At 33.5% G+C, this 26,222-nt stretch overlaps 5 protein-coding genes across 5 annotated transcripts; 4 read left to right on the top strand and 1 right to left on the bottom strand.

The window, feature by feature from the left end:
• Positions 1-1,864: 1,864 nt before the first annotated feature.
• On the bottom strand, positions 1,865-5,228 carry LOC7462938 (D-amino-acid transaminase, chloroplastic). The gene is made up of 5 exons (XM_002324776.4): positions 4,907-5,228; positions 4,712-4,758; positions 4,195-4,373; positions 2,826-3,499; positions 1,865-2,246 (listed from the first exon to the last, which is right to left on the bottom strand). The coding sequence occupies exons 1-5, from the start codon at positions 5,103-5,105 to the stop codon at positions 2,155-2,157; spliced, it is 1,191 nt and encodes a 396-aa protein (XP_002324812.2). The 5' UTR covers positions 5,106-5,228; the 3' UTR covers positions 1,865-2,154.
• Positions 5,229-7,096: 1,868 nt separating this feature from the next.
• LOC7462939 (translation initiation factor IF-1, chloroplastic) lies at positions 7,097-8,131 on the top strand. The gene has a single exon (XM_002324204.4). The coding sequence runs from the start codon at positions 7,337-7,339 to the stop codon at positions 7,766-7,768; it is 432 nt and encodes a 143-aa protein (XP_002324240.2). The 5' UTR covers positions 7,097-7,336; the 3' UTR covers positions 7,769-8,131.
• Positions 8,132-11,560: 3,429 nt separating this feature from the next.
• On the top strand, positions 11,561-12,469 carry LOC7458986 (putative CCR4-associated factor 1 homolog 8). Its single transcript, XM_002324789.3, has one exon. It carries the CDS (start codon positions 11,561-11,563, stop codon positions 12,467-12,469), a length of 909 nt encoding a protein of 302 aa, XP_002324825.3.
• A 2,479-nt stretch (positions 12,470-14,948) lies between these two features.
• Positions 14,949-18,786, top strand: LOC7458973 (uncharacterized). Its single transcript, XM_002324206.4, has 3 exons — positions 14,949-15,600; positions 16,326-16,406; positions 18,030-18,786. The coding sequence occupies exons 1-3, from the start codon at positions 15,228-15,230 to the stop codon at positions 18,446-18,448; spliced, it is 873 nt and encodes a 290-aa protein (XP_002324242.1). The 5' UTR covers positions 14,949-15,227; the 3' UTR covers positions 18,449-18,786.
• Positions 18,787-21,077: 2,291 nt separating this feature from the next.
• LOC7458974 (uncharacterized) lies at positions 21,078-26,139 on the top strand. The gene is made up of 8 exons (XM_002324207.4): positions 21,078-21,530; positions 21,643-21,801; positions 22,268-22,599; positions 23,051-23,390; positions 24,283-24,431; positions 24,520-24,613; positions 25,146-25,217; positions 25,313-26,139. Exons 1-8 carry the CDS (start codon positions 21,162-21,164, stop codon positions 25,355-25,357), a joined length of 1,560 nt encoding a protein of 519 aa, XP_002324243.1. The 5' UTR covers positions 21,078-21,161; the 3' UTR covers positions 25,358-26,139.
• The last annotated feature ends 83 nt before the right edge of the window (positions 26,140-26,222 follow it).

Raw genomic sequence — 26,222 nt, 5'->3', positions numbered from 1 at the left:
AAGAAAAATAATAATAAATAAACACTATCGAAATCACGAGGAAATTTAAAGTTGGGAAACGGTATAGGAAGGGAAATTAGTGAAAAAATGACTATTTAGAGAAAAGGGATAAGATTTAAAAGGTTAAAAAAGAATGAATGATTTGATTTGATTTGATTTCAGAGTGATAATATGCAGACCCAAGCGTGGTTTCCAATGCGTTCAATTTTGGCTGGTTTATATTAATCAAATCTTTTTTAATAATATATTTTAAATTAATATATTTTTGATGTTTTTAAATTATTTTAATGTATTGATATTAAAAATAATTTTAAAAAATAAAAAAAATATTATTTTAATATATTTTAGAATAAAAAATATCCTATTAATCTCCTTCACCACCAATAGTAATAGCAATGGTAGCAACACCAACCCCGTCATAGCCATAAAAATCCGTTTTGATTTTGAGGTTGCTTCGTGCAGGGATGATTGTGAAAGACAAAGGACCAAATGGTAACTATTCTTGTCATTTTGCAACACAAGGCATTGAATGTATCATCAACGATGAATTTATCAGTTCTTATATTCAAGTTCTATAATTATTAATATGATAATCACTAAACTTTACATGATTGTAATTTCAGGACTCATAAAAAATTAGTTGAAGTGTGTTTAAATTGACCTGAATATCTATGTTAATAAATAAAAAAAAAACAATGAATTTCTAATTAAATTATCAAGCTTGTGATTCTGAATCATGATTTTTATTAAAATTATGATTTTGAATCACGGATATAATAAAAACACGATACAGAATAACACTTATCTTTAAACTATGTTAATTTCTCAAAACTTTTTCAAATTGTCTTATTTTTTAAAAAAATTTCTTATAATTATGTTATTTTTTTAAAAAAAATTCCTGCTTTTTGACATTGGTAATAATAATAATAATTTTTTCTTGACTTGTTTTGGAATTTTAATTTTGAATGTTAACATACAAAAGAAAATGCACTTGTCAAGTTATCAACTAAACTAAAAGTATATTTGGTAATGTTTTTGTAATAATGATTTTTAATTGAAAATGCATAAAAGTAATCGCTAAACGAAAATTATCATTTGTCAAAGAACAACGATGAAACAATATGAAATAAAGTCTTTCGTCTTATGATTAAAGAAATATAAAGGTCCCCTGCTCCCAGTCAGACTGCTTTGCAATCTCAAGTCTCAACGGACAAGAAAGTCTCCTGCCATCAGACCTCATTAAATAATAGCCTGACATGATAATGACATCTTTTCTGCTCAAAAAAAAAAAAAAAAACAATGGCATCTTCCGACGCATGAAAGAAGCATATCTCCTCTTGCAAGGCAATGGCCTGGAACTATACTGGAAATTTGAGGCCTGTGACTAGATGCTCCACTCATTAGCTTTCAGGCACAAGCGTCCACCATGTGTTGATGCAACCTTTGTCTGTTTCTCTGATTCATCAGTACCACTTCCATAGCCGTACATTATTTTATTAGATGCCTTGTTATGGAGCTTATTTATGGAGGAGTTCCAGCAATTTAGCTGGACATGCACATACAGCAGAGCCCCCAACGAGGTGGTTATGATCAAGGACATTCTTTCGGCAAGAGCAGGTAGGATTGGAGACAGATTTACCCTGTTTTCTATATTTTCATGAGAATGACTCGCCCCACTTGTAATTTCTTTAAAAAAATCCATTTAATTATGTTTTTCAAGTGATCTAGATCCTCTGATTATCTTACAGTAAGCAAGTATATCCACTGCAGGTCATTTTGCAGGATGAAAGAAAACCTTAGCACTGCACCATAATGTACCCTTTACCTTCTTTGATAACAAGGAAAGGGGGAAGATATGGATGTATTTCTTTGAAATGTAATTTGAAGCTGACTGTAAATTGCAGTTTTGAAATTTTGACGCTGAATCCACCAAACTATACAGCTACATCAGATGCCTTCACTCTCCACTGGAGATAGTGAGCACTGAATAAGCAATTCGAATCAATTTATTTTGTTACAGAAGATAGGTTTAGCTTGTACACAGAAAAATATGTAGCTCCTACATCAAGCTCCACAGCCTGTGAAAGGAAAGCAGCAGTAATTTGTCGTTGAAGTCCCACTTTGCAGCGCCAAAGAAAGGAAGAAATAGTGGAGTCAAGGGACCGGCACTCGGACTGCAGGGGGGCCTGATTTCATGTCCTCTAGTATAAGAGCCAAGAGAGCCCGAGTTATGGGTCCTTCTTTGCCTACAAATGAATGCACGCCAAAATATAAATTTTAGGAAAATGATAAGTTTCCAACTGCATTGGTTTTCAAATATGATAAGGTTCCACCCGAAATATAAATTTTTGGAAAATGGCTCGCATAAGGGACAGAATGAAATGCAGCGCACTTCGAGTGAAAAATAAGTGGCAAGGCAGTGCAAAGAGGGAGACAATATAGTACAATCATTTACCAAAGTTTTCCAGTCATGTGCTTCTGTGAATTTAGCATTTGTGAGCTTCGAAAGGGACCTCCAATGGAAGATTTATGGTACAGTGGATGTACCAAAGTTTCGGCCATACAAAAAGCAAACTCAGCAACAAGAAAACAGTCATGCACGTGCTTTCATCATGGCTAAAGAGCCACCCACAATGGATGGCATCCTATTGATTTAATGAAAAGCACCCTTGCTTTGTACTTTGAATTGAAGAGAAGCAAGTAAAAATTTCGATCAATTTTATAAGGTTCTGAAAGCCATGTTGGCTCAATATCAACCTAGCATCATGCTTGCATGTAAAATTCAGCTTGAAGGATGCATAGTTTATTGCAGAGAAGTTTCTTACCATCACCAATGACCTGATTGTCCCACTGCACCGCAGGGCGAACAAGTACTCCACTGCCAATAAGCATCATCTCATCTGCTTTCTTTCCTTCCTCTACAGTCACATCATCAATCTTTATTCCATGGAGTTTACCCTCCTTTACCAGTCCCTCTGCTAGTGTCAAAACTCTCTTAGCCGTGCACCCACTCAAAATTTTGTCAAAGGCGGGCATCAGAAGGTCTTTTTCCTTGGTAACAAATGCCACATTCATGCTGGGCCCTTCAGCAACGAATCCATCATTATCCAGCCAAATAGATGCATATGCATCATTCTCTTCTGCTTCCATCTTTGAAAGTGCATTGGGAAGGTAATTTACACTTTTCACGGTGGCAAATTGCGGGGGTTTTATTGGGACTGATGAAGTTACTACCTTGATGCCTCTTGAATCATGTGGAGACTTATCTTGGATTACAATGGCATAAAGAGCTGGCTGATGGCAGTCAGACGGAGATAGTTGGAAATCACCAGGTCCTGCCGAGAGCCAGTATCTTAGTGATCCTGTCTTGCACTTTGAAGCACTCACTGTTTGTATGAGAATTCTCCTTATATTTTCCCTATCAAAAGGGAGATTAATTTTGGCCAAGGATGCTGACCTTAATATACGATCAAGGTGTTGGTCGAATTCATATAAGTGCCTGAGATGTGGTAACAGATGCGCAATTAATACTGGATTGAAAGCTAAGAGAGGAATACTTGTTCACATGGAAATATCAATGATTCATCAACATATCAGCGCATGTTTTCCTTTTTTCAGTTGCCAATACAGTTTAATTTTCTTGTCCTTTCCATCATATGCATTGCAGAAAATGTTCGAAGAATCATATGAAACAGGGAGGTAAAATAATATGCTTGAAATACGATGAGGTTAAAAATCCACCCAGCTATATCAGAAGGGCTGTAGGGTTGCACAAAATCCATTTTAAAGGAATATTAAAGAACTCGGAAATTGTACTGTTTCCTGCTAAACTTCAAGAGCTTGCAACCATTTAAAATGTGAATCAAGCTTGACAGATACAATAGATTCAAGAGTTGAATTAGTGGAGCCAAGAACTGTTTATACTGTAACTGTAAGACATTGTCAAATTGAATCCTTAGAAACTTAAACATAATATTATGCCTGTGCTTCGCTATTTGAGCTTTTGGAGCATTGGTAGTATAACAATAGACTTAGAAACATGAAATTCGTTTACAGGTCTTGGTAGTTCAATGGATGCAAACAGCATAACACTATCCCTATTTATGAATAACAAAAAAACTTCGAATTGTCTATAATAGTATTAGACTATTCAAGAAGAAAGGGTAATCCATCTGAAAAGTAAATTATACCAACCCATCTACTATTGCAGCAGTATCAAAGACACCATGTCCCCTGTGGACCATGTGGTCATCCAAAGGTATCACCATAGCTGATGTATCTGTTGTTATTCCTCCAAAAATGCTAGAGTACATGGCCAAGAATTGCTGCTTTCCTTTCTGATTTTCTCGGTTTTTCTTTAGCCTTTCAAAAGCCTTCAAAAACATATATATAAATGGCATTTAACCAAGCCTTCCCCTTCTCCCATTGCACCAAAATGGAATCAGACCAAAAAAGTTTCTAAGCAATTAAGGAATACATCTTGACCTTTAATCTTCAATATAAAACAGAAATGTCCTCCACTAACACCAAATTAAGCCCAGATCAACAAAACTATGCAACTTTTATTCACTATTATAGCATCGCTTCAAGGACTTATCAGTTTTGACCAATCTCTCTCCATAGCACAATTTAAAATCTACTCATATTTAGCAGTACAGTACAGTGAACCGTTTATTTTTTAAAAAAAGAAAAAGAGAGAGAGAAGACGAACCTCTGAGCAGGTTAGGATTGGAACATCAGAGATTTGAGTATTAGAATCTGTCACCGCAAAGTAAAGACATTAGTATTAAATTTCTCACTAGTCTTTACATTCTATGATTTGTAGAGTAGAAATTGAAATCTAAGGAAGCCAGTAAAGGATCACATGGCATGGTGACTGGTTGACTTTTCAAAGAACACAACTTACCAACCAAAGCTTCAGCTTGATGAGAGCATCTAGCAATCTTCACTTTCCCAAACAACCCCTGTTGTGAAATCAACCCAAGTCTTTGAAATGAAAGATTTCTCGGTACAAGACACGAATTATGCAAGTGATCAGGCAGATTTATGCTAGTATTTGGGTGTTGAAAACTGGGTTTTGGCAGAGAAGTTGAAAGAGAAGCCATGGGACCACAAACTAGTGAGAGAGTTTCTTCAAACTGCGGCTTGATCGTAGGTTGATGGTAATGATTAGTGTTTTAAAGTGCAGTGTTGGTGACTTCATGTGACTGGATTCCAAAGGAAAAGTCAATGCTAGCGTATGAATTTTGCCGGCGGAGATTTATATAGAAAGGATAAACTACAGTTATACCCTCTTACTATTTTATAAATTTCGGTTTGGTCCTTCTCCCACTGATTTACCAGCTCAACCTATCAAAACTGCAAATAGTCTCTCCCCTCCCATGGTTCCTTCTCCCACTGATTTACCGACTCAACCTAACCAGATTGCAAATAATCTTCCCAACCGTGGTTCCTACATAATTATAATAAAAAATTATAGTTAGAGAGTCAGATTATGGTGAAAAACAAAGAAGAATGTAGACAAACAACTATTTTTCAAGGACAAAACTCTTATTAATCTCAGTAAACTCTATTTGACGATGAAAGTTCTATTTAAATCTTTATTTTATTTTATTTTCCTGAAAACTGAAAAAGTAGATCAAATCTCATAGATGTTTTTGAATCGAGTTGATCATTTATTTTTTAGTTGTTGACATAGTGATTTAATAGTAGAAATGGGTTTTTTGAGTTCCTATTATGTTTTTTTTATGTGTTTTAAAGGTGAAAATTGAATTTTTAACCTTTTAGAGTAGGTTGTTTAATTTTATAGCTATCATTTGGAACAAAAAATGACACGTAGTTTACTGTATTTAAAAAAAACAATAAAAAATAAATTTTAAAAAAAAATTAAAAGAAATCACAAACGAGAGTGTTGCCCCTAGCCTATGTGCCTAGCCTTTTTTTAAAGGTCCAAGCACGATAGGCCAACTACGTCTATAAACCTAACTTTTTTTTTAATTTTATTTTTTAAAACCAAGTCTTGATTGATTTTTCTTGCTAATTTTTTTTTTTACAATTTTATCCTTTAATTTTTTCTTAATTTTGAATTGGGCTACATAATTTGTTTCAGTTTGATATTTATAGGTTTTTCATTGTGTCAAAGAAACACTCCTATATTTGATTAATGCTCAATTTTACGAGTATCTATTTTTTCATACAAATAAACAAAAAGTAGTTTTAAAATTAACAAAGTTATTAAACCTAGTGGAGTTCATCCCTCGAATCGCATATTTGGCATGTTACCTCAAGTTGATTAAGAATTGAATTTTATAATTTATTTAAGTTCGCTTCTATATGGTTATTGTGTTCTTAAGCAAATGGCTCAATATTTGCTCAGTGCTTAATTTTTCAAATGTCAATCTTTGTTAGCTTATAATTAAATAAAATAATTTTAATTTTTTTTTAAACTAGGTGGAACCCATGACCAAGATCATGGTTGGCTAGTCAACTTCAGTTGATTAGAAATCGAGTTTTAAAATTTATTTTGATTTACTTTCTATAAAATTATCATAGTCTCAAATAAATATCTCGACATTACTTTCATATAATTAAATAAAAAATCATCTATTTTTTTTTAAATCTAGTAGAGTCCATGATTCAGGTTGCGAGTTTGACTAGTTAGTCGTGAAACCTGAATTGATCCAATAAGTTATTGTCTCAATATTTTTTTGAAAACATTATGTTATCTTGAAATTTTTATTAAAAGCCAAAATTGCTTTTCTATTGATCGCTTAACTTGTTTTTGAACCGATCAAGTCCATTATATCATGTCGGGACAATTACCAAACAATTTAATTCAAAATCTAAACTAGATAAAAAGTTAGGTGAAGAAGTTTCGAGATTAACCTCCTGGCTATCAAAGAGTTTAATGTGAACTAAATTTTTTTTTTTTCATTTACAAAATTTAGTATAGCTCAATGTATAGCTGGGAATACCTCTACCATATCTCTCTCTCTCTCTCTCTCTCTCTCTCTGTATCTCTCTCCTATATATATAAAAAAAAAATCAGCATGATTAACATGAATTGTTGGATAATTAAATTACATAACTTTTATTGAGAGTATGACATGAGAACCTCTGGAACCTAAGTTCAGGAAAATAAACTGATAAAAGAAGCAAGACCAAGTGATAGGTGCTCTTTCCTCTTTCCTCTTCCTCTTCCTCCTTATCCTCTCCAAATCATAGCCTAACCTTTCTTTTTATCACAAACAAACACTGCTTTCTCTTCTAGGGTCAGACTTTTCAAGTTCCCTACTTTTTCCTTGAAACTCTGTCTAATCTGATCCCCCTAAAAACAATGACCTCAACAACAGCAGCAACTCAAATTCATGCTCTAACTGCAACTGGGTTCTCAACAAAACCTACCAATCTTTCTCCATCAACAGTCTTCTTCAGCCAATCACTCACCAAAACGACACACTCCTTTGGCCTTATTGCTACAACACCAACAATTTCAAGGTTTCCTGTTTCTACCAATGCAAAGGCCAATCCAACTGGAGAACAGAAATGGACCCATGAAGGCTCTGTCACTGAATCACTACCTAATGGTATGTTTCGGGTTCGCCTAGACAACAAAGATTTAATTATTGGTTATATCTCTGGTAAGATACGCAAGAATTTTGTTCGGATTTTGCCAGGAGATAGAGTCAAGGTTGAAGTAAGTCGTTATGATTCGAGTAGAGGACGTATTGTTTATAGACTCCGCAATAGAGACCCGACTAGTGAATGATTGGGCCGTGTCTTTTTCTTTTATGCAAGTTGTGGAAAACATTTGAATTCGTGTCATTAATTTTGTCATCCATGCTTGCAAATGAACTCTAATTAAATGTTTTTTTTTTTTTTTTGTCTTTGAGGGGGGGGGGGGGGGGTTTGAATGGTTGGAATTGCGGGGTGAACTGGGGATTATCTAAATGTTTCTGTCTCGGATTTGTTCAACTTATCCAAGTACATGAAGAGAGTTTTAGCGATGACCAGCATTTTGCTTGTGTGCTGCTGTGATAAACATCACTTTTATCTCCTTGAACAGCTCTTTCTAGGGCAAATGATGATTGTAATATTACCAGAGTTCAGTAATGAATGCTTTGTTTTCTTACGTTGTTAAGATTCCCTGCATGGTTCTGCATTGTAATGCTCATCCTTGAGGAGTCTTGTTAACCTGTTGAATATGGTCAGCATTAGTGCTATGAGGAACTGATTTGCCTCCGAACCTGGTATTGTACTGTGCCACTGATTCCTTTGTTTGGACTTTGGAATTGCTTCATTTAGTGGAAGTAAAGTGAAAGATGGTGTGTGACTTGATCTTCAAAGCCGTTTCTATTATTTTAAGGTGATTTTTCTGCTGTTCATACTATGATGGGCTTTGCATAGAGTAGACAGAGTGACAGAACTATACTGTAAATTGAGGTGAGAACTTGGAGTAAAATTGAAAGTGATGATGGTTTCAGATAAACTTATTCTACAAGTTTTGGTTTGTACCATATTGATTGAGCATTTCTTTGTTCCCTTCCTAGGATTGTATTGCCACTTGAAAACAAAATCATATGAGATGCTGTGATTCTGCTGTTGCAAGTGCTTTTTTTTTTGTGTGTAAAGAGAATTAAATGGGATCAAGTGCTCTCTGTACAGTTCGGATGCATGCCCTTCTTTAGGCAATTGGTAACGTATTGCGAGCTTCCTTCTCTTTCTGTGAAATAGCTTATTCATCTGGGTCTCCAATGGAGTTGAGGACATTCTCAAGCATGTGCCAGTATGTTTAGGAAGAGGTAGAGAAATGGTTTGAAGTATAGGGACAACACAACCGACTTGCAGACTCCATGATCTTTTCTTTCATGGGTAGCTTGTGAATTGTGTGAAAGAAGTGGTCGAAATTGAGGGAGACAACTCTGTCATGTCCCTCCCAAAACCTTCGAGTATTAGTCTATAACACTTACTTTTATTCTTATGGAGATTTGGAGGCGTTTGTTTTCCGTAAAGTGGTTTTCGGGAAATCACTTTCCAAACTTTCCTGTGTTTGTTTGCCGTTAAAAAAGTTGGTCAACAGAAAATACTTTCCGGTCAGCGGAAAACACTTTACAGTCAAAGAAAAATTTGGCTTGGTTTCCAGGAAAGTGTTTTCCTTTTATTTTGGGCGGAAAACACTTTCCGGAAGTTGTGAAAAATTTAGAAATGTCATATTATTTGTCGATTATATCAAATTTGGTCCTCAAACTTTTGATTGCTTATATATATTATGTTTTGAATATTTGTTTTTTAATTTCATTTCTTAGAATTTAATTTTTATATTAACTTTGGTCTTCATTTTTATTTTGCTTTTCCCTTATCATTTTTTAATTGAAATTTTTTATCTATCAAATTTGGTCCTCATTCTTTTGATTGTTACTTATTTTATTTGAAATAATTTATGAAATGTTAATTATTATTATTTTAATTTTTTTATCTTTTAATTTTTTAATTTTTTATTTGATCTCTATTATTTTGATTATTATTTATTTTATTTGAGATAATTTATGAAATTATTTTTTTTTAATTTCATTCGCATTCAACTTTTTAATTTGTAAGATTTGTTTCTCATTATTTTAATAAACTTGAAAAAAATAAAACATTAATAAGTTATTTTCCAGCTCATTTTCCATGACATAACCAAACACTGAAAGTGTTTTTCAATTTATATTTTTCATTACACTACCAAACATAAAAAAATACTTTTCCGGAATTCACTTTTCCCGGAATTCATTTTCAAAAAAAAAAAAAATACTTTCCAGCAAACATACAAGGCTTTGAATCTTCAATTTTATTAGTGTTGTGTTATGAAATGATCTTGAGTTCATAGCAAAATGTTTGAGATTAGATATTGTTGAGTTGGAAAATTTTTAGTATTAAACCTAAAAATAGAGTCATTTTGAAATTTATTTTTATCAATATATATAAATTTTCATTGTAAAATAAAGTTAATATATATATTAAATAAAATAAATTAAGAATTATATAGATTAATAAATAATAATAAAATTTGTTGATGTACATCAAATCAAATATTGAGTAAAATATTAAAATAAAAAAATATATATTAAAATACTTAATCTTATGCCAGATGTGGCTTATCAATTTTTTCTTATTTAATTATGGAACAATAATTATTTTTTTAAAAAAAGTCATTTTATATAAAAACAAAATATATATTTTTCAAGTCTAAAATTAATAATTTTTTTTTATTAAACAGTCTCTTGTTTATTTTAATTAAAATAAAAGTAAAGTTTTAAATTAGACTTATTGTTTTTTTTTTTAAAAAAAATTATACTAAATTTTTTATAGTTTGAAATTTTAAATCATGTAAAATAACATTAGTACGTTATATTGTCTCTCCACGCCAGACTACCAAACAAACAGCCCCAAATCAAAAATAAGAAAAAAGAGGAAAGCCCAAATATAAGGATCTGGAAATTCAGGAACGGTTTAAATAACCTCATAAACCCCAATTTGTCATCCAATTCTTGAAATCTCATGATTTTAAGGATACCCACATGGTTACATTCCTTACTTTTATGTTTGTAAATGCTCTTGCTGTGCTGGTTCAAGCGTCTGAGTCAAAATGGAGGGAGAAAGTTGAGGCGAAGAAAAAAGTATGGGTTGCAGTGAAGATGAGGTTTTTTTTTTTTGTTTTTTTTAGAGGAGATAATCTGGGGCGCTGTGGATTTTTTCTCTGATACTAATTGGAACGTCGATTTTTAATTGCATATCCCTTTTTGCGCATTTGAAAAGAAGAAAAAGAAGAAGAAGAAGAAGAAAATAATGGTTCCAAGGAGGAAGAAGAAGAAGATGAAATAAGCCATTGGCTAGGGAGGGATTTTTTTAGTTCAATGAAAAAAAGTGTAATATTAATATTGGAAAGTTTTTTTTAAGTTATTAAATAAAATATAATAGTAATTTTATACATAATCTAATATTTTTTATTAATTTTTTTTATGGGATACAAAGTATTGTAAAATTTAGGTATAATTTTTTAAAATATAAAAATAAAAAAAACAATTAAATTATTGGATACTTGATATAATTTTTCAAAAAATATATATAGTTGTTAAAATAAATTTAAAAAAATAGTAAAAACTTTCTAAATGATATAGAAAACAATAAAAGTACAATATGGATTTTTTTTAGTTATATACATTAATAATTTGTCAAGTGACAAAAAAAATTAATATATAGAAAAAACAGAAGAAAAAAAAATCTAAACAAAGATTTTAAATTTTGAATTAATTATAAATTAGTCCTTATAGTTTATCAAAAATGAATTAATTAATCCAAAATCGATAAGGACGCGGCTAACTGTAAAAAGAAAACGGTTGTTATCAGTCGGTGGAAACTAGTTAATCCCCAATCCATGCGGACATGCGGACTCCGGTGAAGTGTAGTATATGTAGAAGCAACAAACCTTAATATTCAACAAAACGATCAGTTATTTCCTCTGTTAATTTTGTTGTTGTTTCTGTTGCTTTTTGCCTGAGATCTTGAAACGTGAGTGAGAATGGCTGCCGCCGCCGCCAAAATCACTGCGGTGTGGAGACAGAATTTTCAGCGAGAGATTTTCAGACTGGACGCTGCCCTGTTCAGATTTCCAGTTGTCTCATTTGATACAGAGTTTCCTGGTTTCTTTCGAAACACTCCGATAGACGCCTCTGACTTGAATCGTTACGAGGATTTGAAGCATAATGTTGATCCATTAAGGTTAATCCAATTTGGCATCACCGTTGCAGATGCAAGTGGCAAAATCGGGGGCACTTGGGAGTTCAATTTGCGGTTCGATCTGTCAAAGGATTTGTTTGTCTCTCGGTCTATACAGTTCTTGCAAGACAATGGCATCGATTTTGACAAGCTGAGAAGAGATGGGATTGATTTCGACATGTTCGCACAGTTGTTGTCACGTGTTGTTGCCAAGCATCGAAACCTTTGTTGGGTTACCTTCCATGGCTTGTATGATCTGTCGCACACATTGAGGACAGTGACAAACAGGCCATTGCCCCATTCTGTGGCTGGTTTTACGTCTCTACTTGGTATTGTGTTCGGTGATGTGGTGGATATCAAATACATGGCACGCTTTTGCCAGGGATTACGTGGTGGTGAGTTAGGCTTGGCAGCCATTGCTAAAATCTTGAACGTGGAAAGAGTTGGTGGGGCACATCACGCAGGATCTGATTCTTTGTTGACGGCTCGTGTGTACACAAAGATGAGCATGGTATACAAAATTCATGAGACTCCTTGTGTGGGCTGCTTGTATGGTGTCTCAGCTAGAATTTGCAAGCCGATTGCTGTGCCTAATACCAATGGGCGCTGCTTTATTCCATACTTCAGCACTCCAGCACCGATCCAGCGTTGCATTCCTCCCCATTGTTGTGGTTTCATGCAAGCTGCTCCACCTTTTAGTCATGTCCTGTAGGATATCTTTTCTGTATGAATTTGTTGTTTGTAATTGGACAGATGCTTTCCAAATATATATAAACATTTATAATTTTGATTATTCAAGCAATTAGTATTTTTGTTCATTTCCTTTATTATATCTTTATCAATACCCTTTTCAAAGAAATTATTACATTATGAAATAAACCTAAATATTCAACTTCTAAATTTTGATGACTGTATCTTTCCCATTTATCACATACAAATATTCAGACAAAAGGAGAGTAAAAGTAAGAACAATAAAGGCTCCTAACAAAATTCTTCATTATACTACTACCGCTTCCTCGATCATCGTGTCAGCTATTTGTTATGGACTCCCATCACCAAGCCATCAGCACCCTTGCTCTCGTTGGCATTGCAATCCTGTTTGTTGTCTGCTCATCTCCAAACCTAGCTCATCCTGCACATTTTGATGCATAAACATCCAAGTTGATCCTACTGTAAATTGAACTGTATCAGCCCCACAACTTTGTTGATCGCTTCCAACCATCTGCATCAAATAACGCATCAACTCACTATAAAAGTTGTTTCTGTTGCTACAAAACTTCCATCTCGAAAACTACTTTTAATGGAGGGTTTAACAGAATTAACAAGTCTGGTTTGTTTGCGGTGTCAATTAAAACTTCAGTGAAATTAACAGAGTTCCTGTCAAAGGTCAGGAAGAAAAACATAAGAGATTGCATGATGATGTGGTACGTAGCACCCATTTAGGGAGTTTGAGAAAGAGACAGCATGTGAAATGGCAGCCTAATGTCGTAGTAAAATTCGAAGGACTGAAAAGAGAGAGAGCCAGGCACGCGGCTCCGAGCCTTTTTCTACAAGGAGTTGATGACTTGTTGTTTGTCTTTTTGTTTTTAATACGACAGATGACATGTCATCTAAAAACAACTTGCCATTTTTTTATCTAGATTTTGTCCGCCGTGAGATGGCTAGAAAATTAAGGTGGGTATTTGTTTGCCGTGAGAATCTATTTTTGAACTCATTTTTATTTAAAAACATATAAATAATACCTTTATAATATTTAAATATTAATTCATCAAACTCAAAATAATAATAATAAAAAAAATAAAAACACAAAATCAAATCAGGTAATTTTTTTTTCGTAGCCTCAATTTATTTTTTAGGCAATATTGAGGTTCAAAACAACTATCATCAAACTACACTCGTCCAATGAAACTTATTCACACCAAAATAGATATTTTAGTGCCGAAAAATCAACTTCAATTAACGAGTTTTTTTTTTTGTTAGAATCCTGTGACTTTGTCTTTCCTTTCTCTAATTTAGGAATTGAAATATAACAAAAATAAACTTTTAGATCAAAATTGAAATTATAAAAAATATAGAGATTGTAGAGAAAGAAAAATCAAATTATGAGGACTAAAAAATCTTTTTCCAAGAATTTTAGATTGTTCATTTTGTTCCTTTTGTTTTACACTTTGGTTTTTTATTTCTTAATTTTTCCAATTCTTAACAAAATTTGACAAATTATTCATTAAGTTGACCATTAAAAATTGCAATTGAAAAAAAAAATCGAGAACAAAAAAAAGAAAAGAAAGACTAGTGTAGCTATAGTAAAACATAGGCATTTTAGTATATTTAGTAATATTAAAAAAATACAATGACAATCTTCCTTTGAATTCATGTCCGTTTGACATTATATTAATTTATATATTTTAAAGTGTTTTTTAATTTGTTTTTCCTCTAAAAATGTTTGAAATTATTGCTTTTTATGTGTTTTTTTATGTGTTAATACCAAAAAATATAAAATATAAAAAAATATTATTTTAATTTATTTTTAATTAAAAATTACTTTTGAAAAACATCTTGCACCACAGAGCTCATATCAAACTTTAATTAATAAATGATAAAAAAACATTTTAGTATTTTATAAATTATTAGAATTTCAAATCAATACAAAAACTTTAACATCTTTCATTTTCACCACCCATAAGTCAAGCACCCTTGTTACATTCTATTAAGGAAAATAAATAAAGGGGTATTCATGCTTTAATCAAATATCTTATATCTTTAGGTTTAAATTTAAGTTTATTGTACCTCAAGCTAAAATAAAATTGTTTAAATTTAGCGTGTTAATTTTGAAAAAAACCTCTTCGACACCATTTGGGAACGCGGTTGAAACCGCGTTCCCTTAAATTTTAATTTTTTTTTGCTAATTTTTTTTTATTTTCAGATCGTTTTGATGTGTTGATCTCAAAATTAATTTTTAAAAAATAAAAAAAATATTATTTTGATGCATTTCTAAGCGAAAAACACTTTGAACTGCAACCGCTATCACAATCCCAAACAGGCCGGAGAATTGACGGAGGGACTAAAAAAATTTAATAGATACAAGCTATCACTAACTTATTTATTTAAATAAACTACAGGGACCAATTTATAATTAACTTTCAAAATTTTGATCGTTCAATTTTATAAAGAGGCATCTATCCACCTAAGCATAAGAAGTCACAAATCGTCCACTTTAGAATCGCACGCGCCACCGCACGAGAAGCCCCGCCAAATCCCGCAACACCTGAAAAAAACAACTAAAGCAACAGCACGCCACCACTAGTATCTCCGTCAAATCTCGTTAAATTAGACTCGTAATTAACATCATTTTCACACAATTGACCTTAATTAGCGCTTAATTAAATAATAAACCTCACCAAATCCAAAACCACGTGCTTCCTTTTTGTTTCCATTCACTCCCAAACCCTAAAAATCACCGATCGCAACAAATGGCTTTAATCAGCGATGCATTACGGCAAGCCTTCATGCCGAAACACGAATACGAATGTCTTCGTGAAGAAGACAAAGCATGGACGAAATTACAGCGACCGTTATTGATTTCTACAGTGGGAATTATATGCCTAGTGATATTTGTTTCGACGACAGTGAGTTTTAAAATTGTGTTTCCTGGCGATAGTGGGAAGAGACCTTTTTGTAGCGGTAACAGATTACAGCCATTGCCGATAAAACATGGTGGGAATTCAGATTTGTTTCCTGGAGCGTTTTATTTGACGGATCAGGAGACTGTTGATTACTATTGGATGGTTGTTTTTGTTCCCTCCGGCATTGTTTTCTTGGCTTCGCTTGCCTATCTTGTTGCAGGTATGCATTTTTTTTTTAATTCGTTTTGTAGATTTGGTTTCCGTTTTTAGGTGAGTGAGGGTGTTATTAATTGTGGGTTTCAATGGTATTTGGTTAATTTATGGTGATTTGTTTCTAGTTATAGAATATAATGCAACTGTACTTCAATAAATGATTTAGATATCAGTTTAAAATTTGGTTTAGCTTTCAGTGTATCAACTAATGATAATGGCTTATTGTAATCGTGCATTTTGATGCTTAAAGTTACTGTTTAACAAAATGTATCAAGTGTCAAAAAGGAAATAATGAGAGCATGGCCAATTGCGTAATGTGATAATACAGAATGCTTTTCAGTCTAATTAAAAGATTGATACCAGAGTAAACAAGATCTCCATTTCTTGTCTGTTGTAGTTATTAATCTCTGGCGTTGTGTTATGTGTTTAGACTTGAGAGGTACAGTGGATTAAGTGTAATCTTGGTCAGTCCTGGACAAAGTAACTAACTAACATGAAGTGTGGAATATCAATTTTTTTTATGGACTGATATTGATACAGAGATGGGCCTGGGATAACTTCTTGATCATAAAAAATACTCCTATAGTTAGTGACTTGGGTGTCCCTCGATTGAGAATTAATTTGTTGTGTTCCTTTTGTTTTTGGTGTTAAGGGTGGAATATTTGAGGTTGGGTTAGTTGGTTTCTTGTGTTCTCTGATATCCAGAATCTCATGGTTTTATGCATGGTGCAGGGATGAATGTTGCTTATTCTGCTCCAGCAAGACATGGATGCTTGAAGGTGGTTGAAAATAATTACTGTGCTTCAAAAAGGGGTATGCTCTAATAGTGTTGACCCATTGATGTAGAATCTAAATGTTTGCGTTGCGTTATTATCATTAAGGGTTTTTCATTGTCTATACATGCCATTTTAATTCTTTATAGGACTAAGTTCGGTGATTTTGGTTTTAGGATTATACTTAAAAAGAAGGAAACAGATAACTCTACACACTTGTCTTTGTAGTTTTTTTTTATTGGTGTTTGATGTGTTGGCTGCTGCTCTTGTTCTGAATAGTGTAACTCATGCATTGTTGGTAATTGCTATCTCAAAATTACCAACAATGCTGATGATGGAAGGTAAAAAATGATCCATGAGAGCCACAGTAAGAAAGGGGAGGAATTAGTAAGTTTTGCCAGAATATCACTTGTACTCTTGTCTTCCTTAGCAACCGAGGTAGTTGTCTTCTTTTTTTCCTGAAATCACATGATATACTGGTTTGCTTTCTTTAGTGGCTTCACTATGCTTTTTAAGTTCTGATTCACGCAGCACTGGGTTGCTAAGGAGATGAGCAATCAAATGGGCAATTGGGTTTTTGAAGTTATTTAGTAAGGCTTTGGTGATGGATGATTCATGCATGAGTGCATTTTGGGATCAGTTAACTCCTATGGTTTTGTTTTGTTTTAAGAATTTTTACACGGTTTCCTTTGCAATGGGCCCCCCTTAAGGCTTGTGATTGCCTTTGTAGTCAGCAGCTCTACCATTGCTTCATTTTCTTTACCGTGATATCTGATCATTAATATTTGTACCAAAGGGAGTAGGGGGGCTAAAATGGAGAATTATTTCCCCCCTGTGATCTAGGCACCAGAAGATCTGCCAACTCCTTTCCCCTTAGTACATTTGGGTGATGGCAGCAGTTCTGGTGATTGGAAAACTTAGGACAAGGCCTTAATTAGTCGGATCTAGACACTTTCAGATTAATGGTATCCAGGCTTTTTTCTTTCTTTCATGCAAGTCCATTTCTTAATGAGTGTAGTAGTGACTTGAGGAAACCTGCATGATCAGATACTGAGTTTGGTGCAATCAAGATGTTTTATTTAAAAAATTGTAATGCATCATAAATCACCTTATTTTTTAGCTGTTGCTCATATATTTATGAGATGTAAATGATTTCACTTCCTCCATTCCTTTTTTTTATAAGAGATCAAGAAATAAAGTTGAGGCAGCTGACTGACATCACCACTGATTAGTGCAATCAGAAATCTTGATGAAGTTAGAAATGGAAGAAACAATAGGTTGACAGGCTGCAGCTGAAATCGATAAGATAAGGATGTCTAGTCAGACCATTGCGTACTGGAATTGATTAAAAGAATTAATCAGAATGGGACCGCCATCTTTTGACTTCTGGTCTTCTTGAAGTGTCTTTATCATGAACGACTGGCTCTGTACATTGCGTGCTGGAAGCCAATCCTGGTCTTAACACCTTTTTTTCCTTCCTTTTATTTTTCCAGTTTGTTGAACTGATTCCCATAGTATTGCAGGAAAGTGAAACAAAGATTAACTTGATTAAGTCTTGCCCTTTCAGCATATTCATGATATTGCTTTTCTGTATGTTACATAGATGCGCTGCCTAGTTGTTTAATTGATTTGATTATCTTCTAACTGTCTTTTTGATATATAGGTGGGGTGCGTTGTCTATCCATTTTGAATGGTGTCTTTGCCATTATCTTTGGTCTCCTTGCGCTGTTTCTTGGTTCAAGCCTCCTGACACTAGGGAGTAGTTGTTCATTGCCTTTGTTTTGGTGCTATGAGTTTGCGACATGGGGGCTAGTCATTTTGTATGCGGGAACCGCCATCTTTTTAAGAAGGAAAGCTGCTCTAATTCTTGATGAGAGTGATTTTGGTAGTCGAAACTTGGGCCTGGAAATGTTGGAAACCAACACCTTGGTGGTCACTCCAGACGTGGAAAGGCGTGTTAATGAAGGTTTTAAGGCTTGGATGGGTTCGTCCCTCTTATCTTCTGATGAAGAAGATGAACCTGACAGTTACTCAGAATCACCTCACATCACTCGCACTTCATCTAACAGACAAAGAGTATGATCTTGAAGCCAAGTGGCGTTGGTGAGTTTTTTGCAGGGTTTTCTCAAGTACAGCATCAAGAATGTCTGGATCTTCTCATGTTGACTGATTTTCTATCAGAAGTTTAGTTGCGGATACTGTGACGAGATGAATGGTGAGCGTGACAGTTTTGAAGATGACGTCCATGTGACTACTCGTTGCCCTTGGCCTTTTAGGTAGTCATCGTAGATTGTAGGCTGTAAATAATTCAACGGCGATTTCTCTTCTTATGTTGTGCGCCACAGTCATGGAAAAGCAAGCATTTACATTCCCCTAATTTTAATGATTTGATTAAGGCCATGTTTGGTGGTATTGCAGCATGCCCGTGTCTTCAAAAAAAAAAAAACACTTGAATTTTTATTTTTTTTATTCTTGTATTTTTAAATTATTTTGATATATTGATATTAAAAATAATTTTTTTTAGATATTATTTAAATATATTAAAAAACATTTTAAAAAACTATACATTTCTTTTGAAAGTATTATAGTGGTTGTTTTTTAATGTGTTTTTTTTATTTTAAAACATAATAAAATAATATTTTTTTATTTTTTTAAAATTATTTTTGATATAGCACATTAAAATATCTGAAAATATTAAAAAAAATTAAATTTTTTTAAAAACATTAAAATACCAAACATTTCATTTAACAAATTTGTTACCACCAATGATAATTCAAATGTGTTTGTACTTTCCACAGTAGGAGCCATTTGTCTCATTTTAAAGGGAATACCTCTTGGCTTGGATTGGTTTCACTCGTATTTTCGTGGGTTCTTGTTATTAGGAATTAATTTTATCTTATAATATTTAATTGATAAATAAATTAAATTTATATATTTAAAAAAATAAATTTTAATTTATATTATTTTTTATATTATTCTCATTACTTTTATTTTATTTCTTCAAATGTTTTTTTTAAACAGGCAAATGAATATTTTGAAAAAAATAGTTTTAACATTAAATTTTTTTATTTCAGAATGATAAATCATAGAGGTTAATTTCTGATTTATTTTCATAGTATTTTTAGAAATTAAATTTTATTTGAGATTTAATTTTTAATATTCAAAAAGATTTCAAATATGAGATTTCATTATCATCTTTAAATTAAATTCAATTAAGATTGTTCTAAACATGTTGATGCTGTTAACTTCTAATTATGACTGCTTTTAAGACAATATCATTTAAGAGCTTTTGTTTTATGAGTTGTATGACTAGGTTGATGGGCAGCTTTAGTTTTATGATTTGTAAGTACATGAACATGTTTTTTTTATTAAAATTTAAATATTTTTTATTTAAAATTATATTTTTATATATTTGAGTTGTTTAAATATATTAGTATAAAAAATAATTTTTAAAAAATAAAAAAATATTATCTAAAAATATTTTCAAATAAAATATATTTTACAAAACAATCTTTACTACATTTTTAACTTGTTTTTTATTTGCCAGTTTGCCGAGGCTTTGGCAACGGAGTGCAGACAAGTAGATAATCTACTGGCCTCACTTGTGACCTGGTGGCATATGTAGATTATTGCTCAGGTCATGAGTTCGAGGGCTGGTAGAGAGAGGGAAGAAGAAACAGAAGACAAGTAGATAATCTCTCGTGTTACTGGAATTTGATCTTGAAATACTCGACTCGATCATGTATGTGTATACATAAAAATAAAATAAAATAAAAAGTATACAAACAATATTCCTTTGAAAATTACGGTGACAGTAACACTGCAAAGATCTCGCAAACCCCATTATTCATAGACGGAGAGCCCACTCGCCATATCTAAGCTTTAAGTTTTATTCTTCATTCAAGATTCAAGCCCCCATAATATCTTTTTAAGTTTTTAGTACTATGATTATAGCATTTTCAGGTTGATTTTTACGTGTTAATTTTAATTTTTTTTTCTTCTAATGTATCGGTAAAGTATAAAAAAAATATACAAATTATAATTATTAAATTCAACTTCGCGGGTTAATTCGATAAATTCATAACTTAAGTCTAGCTTGGATTGAGTTTCAATTTAAATTGATTTTACAAGACCGAACCTGGATGATTTGACTCACAATTCGGTTGATCTAGTCAAATTGGGTCAAAACCAATGATTTTTATTTTAAATAAAGTTGTTTTGGACAAAAATAATAGATTCAGATTGACCTGATAATTTACAAATAAAACTAATAATCCGAGTTTTTTTTTGGGAATCATGTTTCAAGTTGGTCTAAACAACTACATTGAAAATTTTTTTATTGTTTTTTTAAATTAAAGTTGAGATGATAATATTGTTAGCATTAAAGATGAACATTTTTTAAATTGAAGCTGTCTGTTAAATTATTTTCAAATTTTTTAAATCGGAACTGAACTAGAGCTTATTTTTTTTTTCTGGTTTTCTAATCGGTTTTTTTATTTTTTCTCTTGTTTCAGTTTTCTTAATTAATTTGTTTTTTTTTATATTTTCCTGTTTAATTAGTTTTTTTTCCCGCTCACATCTAGATAGCATGGTGATGGCATAATATGATTTATGTCCATCTAGAAATCCGGATGCTTCTGAAAACAGGAAAATCAATGGGCCTTTTTATCAAAACGGGCTAAAAGCCCAATGATAATAACTAAACCCTCTCCCTCGCTGCCTCTCACACTCCCCTCCTTCTCTCCCTCTCTACCCTTTCCCCATTCTGCTTACTCCGATCCCTCATTCCACAACCATGGCAACAACCTACGACTACGACGACGCTCCGACCAGACACGATGAACAAACCGGTCCAGACGGTTACGACCCAAACTTCGTCCCGGACTCCGTCAAGTCCTTCGTAACACACTTGTACAGGCACATAAGAGAAAAAAACGTGTACGATATTTACGAGATGTACGAAACCTCTTTCCAAACACTTTCCGACCGTTTCTTCAAAGACAGCCCTTGGCCTTCAGTAGATGCGGTTGCTAATTATGTCGACAATGATCATGTTTTTTGCTTGCTTTATCGTGAGATGTGGTTTAGGCATTTGTATGCAAGACTTTCTCCTACGCTTAAGCAGCGGATTGATAGTTGGGATAATTATTGCAATCTTTTTCAGGTTTGTTTTATTTATTTATGTTTGTATTTCTTTTTTCCCCCTGTAATGTGATAACTGTGATTATTATTATTTTTAAAATCTTTTGTGATGTGTGTTTGGTTTGATTTGATAGGTGGTGTTGCATGGAGTGGTGAATATGCAATTGCCGAATCAGTGGTTATGGGATATGGTGGATGAGTTTGTGTATCAGTTTCAGAGTTTTTGTCAGTATAGGGCTAAAATGAAGAACAAGACTGAGCAAGAGATTGACCTTTTGAGGCAATTTGATCAGGTAAAGCATTTGTTTCTTGTAATTTGGGAATGGTTTTTTTTTTAATGGTAGTTTGATTGCTGCATTGTTAATTGTTGGAAGCATTGGAATGAAAGAAACAATGGTTAAGTGGAGTATTATCTGTGGCTGTTACTTGTTGGAAGCTGGAGGTTTTTTTTTTTTTTTTTGACTGAGATGTGAAATTGGAATCTACCCTAAATACAAATTGAGGAGACAGCAACAGAGAAAGAGGAAAAATTATAATTAGATAGGTTTTTTTAGGGAATACTGTACCTTGTCTCTTCACTAATGCAAATACGGGTTGAGCAATGGAGTTTGAATGAAGGTGGAATCAGAACACACCCTTCTGTCGCTTATGTTGATGGATACTATAGTTTGATAATTACCTCACTCATGCAATCATACTTGGGATATGGTTACTTTTTTTTTAGTTTTGAATTGGAATTAAAGGATTATTTACTTACAGGCTTGGAATGTGTATGGAGTGCTGAACTTCTTGCAAGCACTGGTGGAGAAGTCGATGATCATTCAGATTCTAGAGCGGGAGAAGGAAGGTCTTGAACAATTCACTGCTACTGATGGGTATGATTACAGTGGTGGAAGTAATGTCTTGAAGGTTTTGGGATATTTCAGCACAGTTGGTTTGCTGCGAGTTCATTGCCTCTTGGGTGACTATCATACTGGCCTGAAGTGCTTACTTCCTATTGACATTAATCAACATGGTGTCTATGCCACTGTTATTGGAAGCCATATCAGTACAATATACCATTATGGTTTTGCCAATCTTATGTTGAGGAGGTACGTTCTAACTATGTTTTGTTCATCAGCCTAAATTTAATAAATTTGTTTTTTTTCCTTTCATTTTCCTGTTTTGGAACTCCATCTCTGTTATTCTATTGTCTTTGATTTCGTCTATGTTGCTTGAGCCCTTCGTTTTAGCAACTCTCAGTCTAAGGTATGGTGCTGCAATGCCAGGAAGGTTTGTATGAAGTACATTTAAAAAATAAAAATAAAATTGATGTGAAATTGAGGGAGTAGAGTATTCTTAGACAAAAAGTAAGCCTGTTTAGCCACATCTAAACACGCAATCATTCACTGCTATCCCCTGTCCGACTCAATGATAAAAAGACCAAATCTTTTAGGTTAGATCCTTTGTTTCTCCTCAACTATCATTTTGCATATATAATAGTGTTCTGGGCTTTACCTGAATGAAACATTTTTTTGCTGTCCTTTTTGTTTCTTTTAATAGGTATGTGGATGCTATTCGCGAATTCAATAAAATTCTCCTGTACATATACAAGACTAAGCAGTATCATCAGAAATCTTCACAATATGAGCAGATACTAAAGAAGAATGAACAGATGTATGCTTTGCTGGCAATTTGTCTGTCTCTTTGCCCACAAGTGAAGCTTATTGACGAGACAGTCAACGCACAATTAAGGGAGAAGTATGGTGAAAAGATGGCTAGAATGCAAAGATGTGACGGCGAGGCATTTGCTATCTATGATGAGCTCTTCTCATATGCATGCCCTAAGTTCATTACTCCCTCAGCTCCAAGTTTTGAAGAGCCTCTTGTAAACTACAACCAGGTATGCATTACACATTTTATATGTTGAGCGGAGCTACTTAGAAATATTTAAACAGAAAACATATTTTTTGATACTCTTTCCTTCATTGACCAGCTAACCTATATGGAAATCACTCGTGAATTAAATTTTATGTATATGAACTGAGCTGCTTAGAAATATTTGAATAGGACTACATATTCTTTTTTTTTTTTCGGTTGACCAGCTAACCTTTGTAGAAAAAAATTTTCATGAAATTTATATGGCAAGAAACCACCGATTGAGCTTCAGTTCATTACAGAAGTCGAGATATGCTGCAGTCTATTGAAAGAATTCTTATAATAAATGCATATGCTGACACAATATTAAATTAGATGCTTAGAATCTACTTTCTTTGAGAAATAGGACTGGAGGGGAAGAAAATAGCAGCAGTGGCAGGGATCACACCAAGCTAAAGCAGCACATTTTTTCCGAAAAGTATTTTTAATAATATCATCCGATTCATGTCATGATATGCTTTATATGGATAATGATAGCACTTATAAATTCCAAATGGTTTAGCTCCTGCTGCACCTAAAACACTGTAGCTATTGTATTCATCAGCTTTCAGTACACAAACATTTACCACATGCATTACAAGACTGAAGGAGTCCCACTTGGTTTTGCCATTTGTTTATCTAAGCATTGTGAGTTATCTGGATTGGGCAATACAGATTTCCTCTTAATTTATTCTCTTAAAAGTGATGGCTGCATATCAAGGAAATGTCATTCCCTTTGTTTCCTTTTCATATATTCTCATGTTTTGACAAGGGCTAAATCAAGCTTTTGTGGCAGTTGACCCACTTGAGTAGTTTTCATGGTCCTTCTGTGCCTGTGCATCTGTGTGATATTTACAAATTGATATTTATCTCTGCAGGATGCTTACAGACTGCAACTGAAGTTGTTTCTTTACGAAGTAAAACAGCAACAATTGTTGTCAGGTGTTAGAACCTTCCTGAAAGTGTATTCTGCTATATCCGTTGGGAAGCTTGCTAATTACATGGAAGTTGATGAACCAACTCTAAGGTGAGTATTTTGTTTTGTGGGCTTATTTCATTTAAACTTTGGATGACTGGAAATGATGTTTTCAACTTGCTGCTATTACATCTTACAGGACTATCCTGATGACATACAAGCACAAGACTCATGCTGTTGATTCTGAGGGGAAGATTATATCGAATGCTGATGTGGATTTCTACATTGATGATGTATGTCTTTTTGTATGTGATTATGCTGTCTAGTTTGTAGATTTTTTTTTTATAAAATTGTGCTTGAAAGTTTCACTTGATTTTAAATTGACGCAATTGCATGTTCTTGGAGTTTCCATAGTCTGCAACTACCTGGACTTGTGATTTTGTTGACAACATTGATTAACAATTCACTGAGCCTTTCATATTTTCATTAGAAAGTCACATCTGTGGTTGGTAAAATCCACATCAACTTGCATAACCGATCCATGCTAGCCTAACAAAATGCACAGAATCATGGCTATGTGCTCATTTTCTGGTCATAATAATTGACTCTGTGGTAACCAATTCTTCTTGTTATCATAGCTTCCTTTGAGTTGTCCACGCTATAGGCCATCCATTTATGTGATTTGTTTGATGTGTGCCTGTTGTGATTGTGTTCAACTAAGCAATGCAAGTTAATTTACTTTCGAGATATATTATAATAGGCAAAGTGCAGTTGGTGGTATTTATTTTAAACTTTGTTTGTTCTGAAATCACTTTGTCACTGCAGGACATGATTCACGTTGTTGACACCAAACCGGTGAGGCGATATGGTGATTACTTTTTGCGGCAAATTGTCAAGGTATACTCATTTTCTTGTTTGCTGGTGTTCTAATTTTATACTAATGCTGATCTTCGCATGTCATGATTTTTTTCATTTTCCTTTTTATGATACAGCTTGAAGGGGTGATAAATGATTTGGATAGGATAAAGCTGGAATGAGGCACACAACTCCTTGGAATTTGACCTGCCAGAAATTGCATCCAGTGACTTCATTTTTGACTGGGATTTTGTTACTAATGTTGGCATTTTTTCTGCCTTATCTATTTTTAATTTCTGAATTAGTGCAACTGTGTTAGCTCTGAAGCGTAATCTTCAGCCCCTGCGTTTTGGGCCCAAAAAAGAAGAGAGAAATCAGGTTGAAGGATCCTTGTCGGCTTCATGTTGTTGCTATGCGATTCCCATAGTTCATGAGATATACAAGTGGCACTATTTTTTGTACTTGGAATGATTGTATGCTTCTGTCATTGTGATAATGATGCACACTGGGATGCCCACCAGAGAAATGAACAAGCTGTGATGGAAACAAAAAAAATGGTGGAACGGGAGATATGTTTGTAGAATTGCAGCTGAAAGTGGAAGCTAGCTTCCACACCTGCCATTGTCCAGTCTGGTACTTGTGTCGTGAAATGGTCGGGTTGGATGTCTTTGTCTGTTGCCCTACGGTGCCGTGTTGCTTTCCTTGTGCCATTACGAGGGCGAGATGGATTTCCTTCTATCATGTATTGCCTCTAATTGGTTCGGACGAACAACTACATAAAGCTGTCTTTGGATTGATATTGCCTCTAATTGTTTTTTGGTATTTTTAAATTGTTTTGATGTATTAATGTAAAAAATAAATTTTAAATTGGTTATTATTTCTGTCTCTGATTTTGTTGGTTGCTATTTCTGATTGTAAATTTGGGATTTTGTCCTTGATATGAAACCTCACCGTTTAATTTCCACTGGTCTTGTGTTTTGAGTAAAGGTATTGGTTGGGAGACCAAATGGTGGCTTTGACCGATTCTGAAGCTAATTTTCTCGACAT

The sequence above is a fragment of the Populus trichocarpa genome, chromosome 18 (genome assembly GCF_000002775.5).
Source record: "Populus trichocarpa isolate Nisqually-1 chromosome 18, P.trichocarpa_v4.1, whole genome shotgun sequence".
NCBI lineage: Eukaryota > Viridiplantae > Streptophyta > Magnoliopsida > Malpighiales > Salicaceae > Populus > Populus trichocarpa.
Note: the sequence above shows the minus strand (reverse complement) of the source record. Positions and strands in the feature narration are given on the sequence as shown.